The 8,389-nt window shown below is 59.8% G+C and overlaps 2 protein-coding genes across 4 annotated transcripts; one reads left to right on the top strand and one right to left on the bottom strand.

Moving 5' to 3' along the window:
- Positions 1 to 516: 516 nt before the first annotated feature.
- On the bottom strand, positions 517 to 3,035 carry MICOS13 (mitochondrial contact site and cristae organizing system subunit 13). 2 transcript variants are annotated; one of them, XR_010655733.1, is made up of 5 exons: positions 2,635 to 3,035; positions 1,769 to 1,946; positions 1,519 to 1,570; positions 1,003 to 1,221; positions 517 to 526 (listed from the first exon to the last, which is right to left on the bottom strand). XR_010655733.1 is itself a non-coding variant. In XM_065875117.1 (4 exons), exons 1-4 carry the CDS (start codon positions 2,661 to 2,663, stop codon positions 1,124 to 1,126), a joined length of 357 nt encoding a protein of 118 aa, XP_065731189.1. In that variant the 5' UTR covers positions 2,664 to 2,703; the 3' UTR covers positions 998 to 1,123. The 2 variants fall into 2 exon arrangements, 1 of the variants encoding a protein (XP_065731189.1); XM_065875117.1 differs by lacking the exon at positions 517 to 526 and having other exon boundaries at positions 998 to 1,221; positions 2,635 to 2,703.
- A 1,876-nt stretch (positions 3,036 to 4,911) lies between these two features.
- On the top strand, positions 4,912 to 7,976 carry HSD11B1L (hydroxysteroid 11-beta dehydrogenase 1 like). 2 transcript variants are annotated; one of them, XM_065874442.1, is made up of 7 exons: positions 4,912 to 5,025; positions 5,109 to 5,239; positions 5,851 to 5,962; positions 6,344 to 6,435; positions 6,718 to 6,811; positions 6,944 to 7,109; positions 7,211 to 7,976. In XM_065874442.1, exons 1-7 carry the CDS (start codon positions 4,953 to 4,955, stop codon positions 7,404 to 7,406), a joined length of 864 nt encoding a protein of 287 aa, XP_065730514.1. In that variant the 5' UTR covers positions 4,912 to 4,952; the 3' UTR covers positions 7,407 to 7,976. The 2 variants fall into 2 exon arrangements, with proteins under 2 accessions (XP_065730514.1, XP_065730515.1); XM_065874443.1 differs by lacking the exons at positions 5,109 to 5,239; positions 5,851 to 5,962 and having other exon boundaries at positions 4,953 to 5,025; positions 7,211 to 7,406.
- Positions 7,977 to 8,389: the final 413 nt, after the last annotated feature.

Here is an 8,389-nt window from a genome sequence, read left to right as displayed (position 1 = left end):
AGGGTGGCACAGGTCACTCAGGGCTCTTCCTCCCCAAGCACCCTGCCCTCCCCACTCCTCCCTGGCCAGATGGATGGATGGACACGTGCTGGCTTCTGCTCCCAGGCGAGCCTGGGAAATGCCCTGGCCTCTGGTCTCTGCTTCCCTCATCTGTAACAGTGCTGTCCCCTCCTGAGTCATGTCCCTGGGTGACTTCTATCCCCTAAACCAACTGACATGAACTCCGGAACTCTTGGGAACAGAGGATCCTGTGCCAGCTCAGGGCACCATTACCCAGGCCTCCTCCCTGTTCCCAGGGCCAGTCACTGGCTCCCACCCAAGCCCACCTCCTACCCTGTCTGGGGCAGAGGTTTCCTCCTGCCGTCACCATGGTGGGATGCTCTGTGACTGGGTGCTGGGGATCTCACAGGGAGCATCTCAAGGGCCCACCCTCCCCAGAGCTCCAGCTGGACAGAGACACATTTAGGTCACCAAGCAGCTGACACAGCGGGTGTCAGAGAAGGCTTCCCAGGGGAGCAGGGAACATCTGGAAAACTGGGCCCTTGTGGGCCAGGGAGACTCCCTGCATGGCCATGACCACCAGGTCTGTGCTCCCCAGGAATCCCCAGGTTGTGGGGAGAGGGTGGAATGAGAGTGGAAACCAGGTGAAGGCTGCAGGTGAGGGCAGGAGGACAGGGACTAGACTAGGCGGGCAGATCAGTGAGCCGAGCAGGACAATCAGTGGCTCTGGGGGCTCCCAGCTGTGTAGACCAGCCCTTACCCCCAGATTGCCCCACCCTGTGCTCAGCCCTCCAAGAACTGAGAAGACCCCAGACGCAGATGGGCCCTGAGCCCCAGGGCAGTGGTCTGCTCCCACTCACCATACAAAGTCGAGGGCCCACCAGTGGGCAGGGCCCAGATACAAAGGAGTGAACCTTGGCCTTCGGTCAAGGTCAGGCCCTGAAGAGCCCCCAGGAGCCAGCAGCCCACGCCCCGGGGGCCAGCACACAGATCGAGGAACACTTCCAAGTCCTTTATTGGGCCGGCAAGGCCGGGAGCTGCCCTAGGAGTGGGGTTCCAGTCTGGCGTCCATGGCGCCCCAGCCCCTGTTCCCGCCTGGGGCAGGCAGCTTCCTCTTGACAGGCTACTTGGTTCGCTCCTTCAGGTATTCCCAGCCCTCCTTAGAATACTCCCAGGCCTTGGAGGGGGCCACGGACAGAGCGGACATCACCGTGATGATGCCTGTGGGGAAGGAGGGCCCAGCGCTTTCAGCAGAGAGTTTGAGAGGCACCACTTCCGGCTCTGTCAATTCCATGCAGGGAAACAGGTGGAGGCCACATATTGCTCCCACCTCCCTGGAATCTCCACTCCCTTTTCTCTTTCAGATCTGTTGGGGGCAGCGGGGGGGGGGGGGAGGCGGGAGCAGCAGGTGCACACAGAGCAGGAAGGAGAGTGATGGAAAGGCATGGCCAGGAAGGGAGGTGGGAGGTGGGAAGTATCTGGGGCCACTCTCCTGCAAGCAGACGGACCAAGGCCTACCTGAATTCCAGGACTCGCGGATGTGAAAGTTAAACTTTGGAGGGGCTGGGAGCTGGGAAGAGAGGGGAAGAAGGGGCTGGTGAAAGGGGAAGGCCTGGTAGCCCGCGCCTCCCTCACAGGCAGGGAGAGCAGCACATGCCCCAGTGTGGAGAAAGCCAAGCAGGGCTGGAGGGACCGGGGATCAAAGGCCACCCCAGAGCTGACGCCCCTGCTCCCGCAGAGCCGTGGCCTCAATCCAAGCTTGGAGTACCTGGGGTATCTTCAGGCCTGTCTGCTCGCACACGTACTGGCTGAACTGGTACACGGCTGTGGGGACCACCTCCTCAGCTTTCTGAAGGACCGCCTGGCTCTTGTCGCTGGGCCCCAGCAGCTCCTGGTCGTACACCAGGTAGACAGCGCCCCCAGCCACACTGCCCTTGATGAGGAACCTGCAGGCAGAGAAAGGAATCACAGCAGCTCAGCAGATTCTGCTGGCCACCTCCCGGGTCTAGGACCGCAGGTATGGGGGTGAGGGTTAGACCCCTAGGGGAAGGGGCGTGCCCACAGTCCAAAGAGTGACACACCTGAAGCCAGGCAGCTAATGCGGGAAGCACAGGGCATTTTGGGAGCCCAGAGGGGTGCCTGACCCACAGCACTTAAGGCGTGCAGGGATACTCAGCTCCATTTAACTGGTAAACTGAAGCCTGGAGAGAAACAGTGTCACTAAAGATCCCGCAGAGGGCAGGGAACAGTGAAGACTTAAGACTCCTGACCACCTTCTACCTTCCAGCCCCGAGGGATGCTCCGCGAGGAACCCGCGGGGGTTTTCTAAGTGTCCCTGGTCATTTCCTGTCATACGCAGCTCTGGGTGCGCATTAACCTCCCAACAAAGGCGTGCGGCATTCCCATATTACAGAGCGGGCAGCTGAGGCTCGGAGGGGTCTCGGGTACAGAGTGGGAAAGGCACGGACTCGCTAGGAAGCGGGAGGGGGGCGAGAAGCTCCACCCTGTCTGGACAGACACGGGAGACCTGACACTACGGGCGCCGAAAAGCCGATCGGGAGCAAACCAGATGGAGGGTGCTCGCAGAAGGGAACATTCTCGGGGGCTTGGGGCCCTCCTGGTGGCCCCACGAACCTCATCAGCGACCATACTCCGGATACCATGACCGCTCCGCTCCGCGCGCAAGGACACTTGGCTCGCCCGTCACTTCCGGTTGCGCCGTCGCAGAGGCCTCTGGGAGGCGTAGTCTCTTGTCAGCCGCAAAGGCCTCCGGGAGTCGGAGTCTCGGCACCTAGACAACAGAAAGAGGTTGCGGTCTCACTGCAAAACAACTGCGCGAAGCTTAGTCCTCAGGGCCCAGCCGCCGCAAAGCTGTCTGGGAAAAGTAGTCGGCAAGTCACGTGAGGCGCCGGACGGCTCGTTTAGCCACCAAGCCTCCTGGGAAATGCAGTCGGGGGCGGCACGGCCCTCGTGACGTGAGGGAAAGAGGAATCGGGTGACAAGAGTGGGGCCTGAGGGGGACCCGCAAGATGTCGTCTCCCGCGCCGGCGCGGGGGACTAAGGGCCCAGGCACAGGAAGAGAGTGCCTGGAAGCCGGTTGTCACGGCAACACGAGGGCTGATTTGTATGAGAAAGGCGGGCCTTTAGTCACGTGATCAGGTCAGTGGTTGAGGCCAGAGGAGAGCTAGGCGGGAGGCTGTTGCCCGGCAACGCCTGGGAGCGGAGTCCCCACAGTATAGCCTCTCCCCCCGAGGAGGTGGGCTCGGAGTCGCGTGACTCAGACCCTACGGGAGGGGGCGCGGTCGGAGCCTGGCGGACGCAGTGGTGAAGTGAGGGCAGAGGGGCGCACGCGTGGCTCCTAGGCCCGGACCCCAGCCCCGCTGGACAGCGGGAAAAACTGAGGCCTGAGTGGGTGAGTTCGCGATTGGGAGAGTGCAGTGAGTCGCACGCCCCCTTTGTCCAGAGGGGAAACTGAGGCCCGGCGAGGTCAGGGGGCCGGTGGGTTCTGCGAGGATCGGGTTTCCTCCTTTCCTCCCCCATCAGAGCCTGGCTGTTTCATCCATCCATTCATCTATCCGCCCACTCACCCACCCAGTTTGCCAGCCAACCCCTGCGAGGGAACTATGGTCAGGGCCAGTTTGAGGAGAGTGTTGAGCTGTGGGGCTTCAGGGCTTTCCCTGGAAGTGGGGAGAGGTGGGAGAGTGTTCCCTGCTGAGGGGACGCTGGCGTGACTGGGTTAGGGCGAGGAGTTCGCTTTTCTGAGAACTGATAGATTCATGGATAGGAAGTGGGGAAGATGAGGATGGACAGAGAGCCGAGGCCAGACCTGCTGGGTCTCGTGGGCTGAGGTGAGGAGGGTGTGGTCTCCATCTGGGGCAGTGGTGAGCCCTGGGAGGGTTTGGAGCAGGAAGGGACATCTCAGATGTTTTTGGACAAAGATCCCTATGGCCTTTCCTCTTTGCCCCATGCAGTTCAGAGGATAGAAACCCTAAGATGTGATGGGCTTGTGCCCTTTTCAGGGGAGATCCATGACCCCCTTAACTTTAATCACCTGGCCTGTTTATATCTTTCACCTTCTCCCTGGAACAAGTAAATGACATGGGCACCTCCATCTCCAAGCCAGTCCTGAGTGTCCGATTCCTTCTGGGTGTCTCCAGACAGAGTTATCTTTCTGGGCTCCCCCACCTCTCACCTCCCACCTTCCTCATATCACTCTGGGTCAGTCTATCTGTTGAGTACCTACTGCATGTCTGGCAGTTCAGGGCACAGAAGATCCAAAAGGGAGCAAAACAGAAGCAGGTTTCCATTTCCTTTCTGCCCTCATGGAGCTGAGTAAGGGGAGAGAGGGATCCTGAACAGGTAACAAATCATCAAGATGATTTCAGGGGATGACAAGTGCTGAGAAGGAGAAAAATTCTACAGGTAAGAGAGAGGGGGTGACCAGGAACAGAGGTGCTTTAGAGAAGGAGGCCAGGGAAGTGCCCTCTGAGGAGGTGATTTTTCCAGCCAAGACTTGAAAGAGCAAGCCATTGAGTTGTATTTGGGAATACAAAATACAGCCTCGTAGAGGGAACAGCCAATGCAAAGGCCCTGAGGCAGGATGGTGAGTGGCTGGTTCCAATGAACAGTGAAGAGGCTGGTGTGGCAAAGCAGAGTGAGCAAGAGGGGCTGGTCCAAGCAGACCCTTTTTGGTCACCAAGGCTTTTGTTCTAAGTGAAACGGGCAGGGTTTTCAGTAGGGGAAGAAGATTGCTGCAGTGGTTCAGGTGAGCTAGATGATGACCTGGACCAGGTGGTGGCTCTGCAGATGGAGAAGAGGGGGCAGGGCCAGGGGCATCACCACTGGCTCTTCGAACAAAGACGCCGTTGGGGAAATGGGTGTGACTGGGGTGCGACTGTGGGCCAGGCCTGTGCCGGCCCCTCCTCTCTCCTGCTGCAGGCCCAGGGAGGGCCATGAAGGTGCTGCTGCTCGTGGGGCTGGGAGCCCTGTTCTTTGCCTATTATTGGGATGACAACTTTGACCCAGGTGAGTGCCTGGGGGTGGGGGTGAGAGGAACGTTCTGGCTGTCCTGTCCATCCCCCAAGCTGACCACCCCTACTCGCTGCCAGCCAGCCTCCAGGGAGCCCGTGTGCTGCTGACTGGAGCCAGCGTGGGTGTCGGGGAGGAGCTGGCATATCACTACGCACGCCTGGGCTCCCACCTGGTGCTCACTGCCCACACCGAGGCTCTCCTGCAGAAGGTGAGACACTCCATCTCAAGTTTAATTGGTGGGGGTGGGGGGGGGCGGGGAACAGGGCCTGGGTTTGAATCCCTGCAAACATTCAGGCTTCCTGTGTGGCCTTGGGTAAGTCACTTAATCTCTCTGAGGCTTAGTTTCCTCATTTGTAAATCAGAGACAATAAAAGGACCTTCTCCTGGGTTGTGATGTGGGGTTGAATCAGTAAGACAGTTGTAAAGCAAGGACTGTTCCTCACTAAATAGGAGTATTGATAGTAACCAAAGGCTGTGTGGATAGCTAGGGTTCTCAAGTTCAAAACAGCCCAGTGTTATTTCAAGGAAATGTGCAGCTCCTGGGGATGAACCTTCCAAAATTTCAAGAGGCCAGAAATCTCAAGATTTATTTGAAATCTGCGTTTTAAATGTTGATGGTTGAACAAGCAAAATGTCCCCTATTCTGGCCCATGGGCTGCCAGTTTGCTACCCCAGTGGTAACACTTCAGGCATGAGGTTGAATGGAACCTGAGGCTCATAGTAGGGGAGGGGGCTTCAGGCTGGGGCCCCTTTAGGGCTGGCAGGTGGAGGGGGGCCAGCTGGGGTGGAGGGGCCCACGGGCAGCTCTGGCCCCCCCAGGTGGTAGGGAACTGCCGGAAGCTGGGCGCTCCCAAGGTCTTCTACATCGCTGCGGACATGGCCTCCCCTGAGGTGCCCGAGCGCGTGGTGCAGTTTGCGCTGGACAAGCTGGGTGAGGGGCGGGGCCTGGAGTCTGGGACCTTGGCCTAGGCCTTAGGGGCACGACCCAAATTGGGGCGGGGGTGTGGTAGTAACGGCCGTCTGAGGGCGGAGATTTATGGGTCCGGGGGCAAGGCTAGGGGTGGCGCCTCATGGCATCCAGTGGGTGGAACTCTGGACCGGGCCTCATTAGATCAGGGATGAAGCCTGGTTAGGGAGTAGGGCGGGGTCTCTTTGATCTTAGTTGGGGCGCTACCTGGGTCAGAGCTCATTGTGTCAATGCTCTGGCCGGAGCATCGCTGGTTCAGGGGGCAGGGCTATGGGTGGTGTCTCATAGGGCGCGGGGGGCGGAGCCTTAAGGACAGCTCCGGGCTGATGGGCCTCTCCGGGCCAGGAGGGCTGGACTACCTGGTGATGAACCACCTCGGCACCGCCCCAGCAGGCACACGGGGCCGCAGCGCCCAGGCGACACGCTGGCTCATGCAGGTTCTCCGCCCCTCTGCGGCCCCGGTTCCGCCCTCCCGCCAGACTCCACCCTCTCACCATTCCTCTCTCGGGCCCTGCCCTTCCCAGCTCCAGACCCCAACTTTCCTGGTTCTAGGCTCCGCCCCAGGCTGGTGTTCCCCCTCGTCCATTCAGAACTCTGCCCCAGTCCTCGAACCCCGCCCCTACATACCAAGGCCCCGCCCCCAGGCTCTAGGCTCCGCCCCTGCCCCTTCTGGCCTTCGGTTCCTCCTCCGCCCGGTGACTCGCAGTCGCCACCTCCAGGTGAATTTCCTGAGTTACGTGCAACTGACTTCGTTGGCGCTGCCGAGTCTGACTGACAGCAAGGGCTCCCTGGTGGTAGTGTCCTCGTTGCTAGGTGCGTGTACGTGGGGCGGGGAGTGGGGAAGCCATGGGGCCGATGGAGGCGAGCCTGGAGTGGGCACGAAGGCTTCCCGGAGGAGGAGCAGCGGCGTGTGGCCGCTCAGCCACTGCCCTCCCGCGCCCCCAGGCCGCGTGCCCACGTCCTTCTCCAGCCCCTACTCGGCGGCCAAGTTCGCGCTGGATAGCCTCTTCGGCTCTCTCCGGCGGGAGCTGGACGTGCAGGACGTGAACGTCGCCATCACCATGTGCGTCCTGGGCCTCCAGGATCGCGCCTCGGCCGCCGAGGGAGTCAGGTGAGGCCCAGGACGCGAGCCGGGGCCAGGCTGAGCGGGGAGGGGGTGTGGGGGGCCGCTCAGCCGTAGCCACAGTCCCCACCGCACCCTCCTGTCCCCAGGGGCGTCACAAGGGCCAAGGCGGCCCCAGGGCCCAAGGCAGCCCTGGCTGTGATTCGTGGCAGCGCCACGCGTGCCTCCGGCGTCTTCTACCCGTGGCGCTTCCATCTGCTCTGCCTGCTTCGCGGCTGGATGCCACAGCCAAGGGCCTGGTTCATCCGCCAGGAGCTCAACATCACGACCCCCGCTGCTGCCTGAGCCCCTGGGCTTAATGCCCCTTCGTCTTCCCAGAAGAAGACCCTCCAGCCAGTCGTCCTGGAGCCCGGACAGACACCTCTGAGCAGGTGGCCAAGGGCCAAAAGAAAGTCATCAAGACAGAAAAGTAAACCTGAGAAAAACTACCAGCACCTGAAAACAGTCAGAACTCGAGGCGTGCCCGGCATCTTGTCAGGGACTTGGAAGGCAATTAAGTACCTCCGTCTTCTCAGCTGTCATTGATGATATGATTGCTGCTTCCATTTTGCAGATGAGCCAACTGAGGCTCAGAGAGGCTGTGTGACTTGCCTCAGGGCCCTGGCCCCGTCAAACAGGTCACAACACTACTGAGCCACCCTTGGAACCCTCTCTATTTGCGACCTGAAACCACTGCGTCGCTGATTTGTTCTTTCCACTCACTCAGCCTCGGAGCATCCCACAACCATTTCCCCGAGCAGGGGAGCCCTCGAAGCTGTCGAGTTGATGGTGGGGTCTGAGGAGGGGGAAGAGGAAAAGAATGTTCTGGGCTGGATCCAGCCTCCCATTTGATAATAAAAAGCTTTCTTCCTTGCACATCTGTTCAGACTCCTTGGTCCTTCCAGTTTGCTGGTGGCAGGAGGTGAAGAGGGATGTGTGTATTGGTGCCAGAACTCTCACCTTCATTTCACAGGTGGAGAAACGGAGGCTGAGAGACAGGTGGACGTCATCCAGGAAGTCAGGGATGGAAGGAAGTGTAACCGATTGTGGGCCAAAGGCTATATTTGCAGCACGAAGAACATGGTTTGTGCACCAATAATGATAGCCTGCATCAGGCGCTACGCACTTGACATTCGTGACATCTTCACAACCAGAGGTTAGTGCTACCATTGTTACCATTTTATGGATGGGGAAACTTAGACGGGAAGTCAGAGGCAGAAGCTGGGATTCTGACACTGACTGTCCCTCTTTAAGGCAACGTGTGGGCTGCACCTGCACATCACTGGTAT

The sequence above is a fragment of the Phocoena phocoena genome, chromosome 3 (genome assembly GCF_963924675.1).
Source record: "Phocoena phocoena chromosome 3, mPhoPho1.1, whole genome shotgun sequence".
Taxonomy (NCBI): Eukaryota; Metazoa; Chordata; class Mammalia; order Artiodactyla; family Phocoenidae; genus Phocoena; species Phocoena phocoena.
The sequence above is the reverse complement of the archived record's forward strand: the minus strand, read 5'-3'. Positions and strand labels throughout refer to the sequence as shown.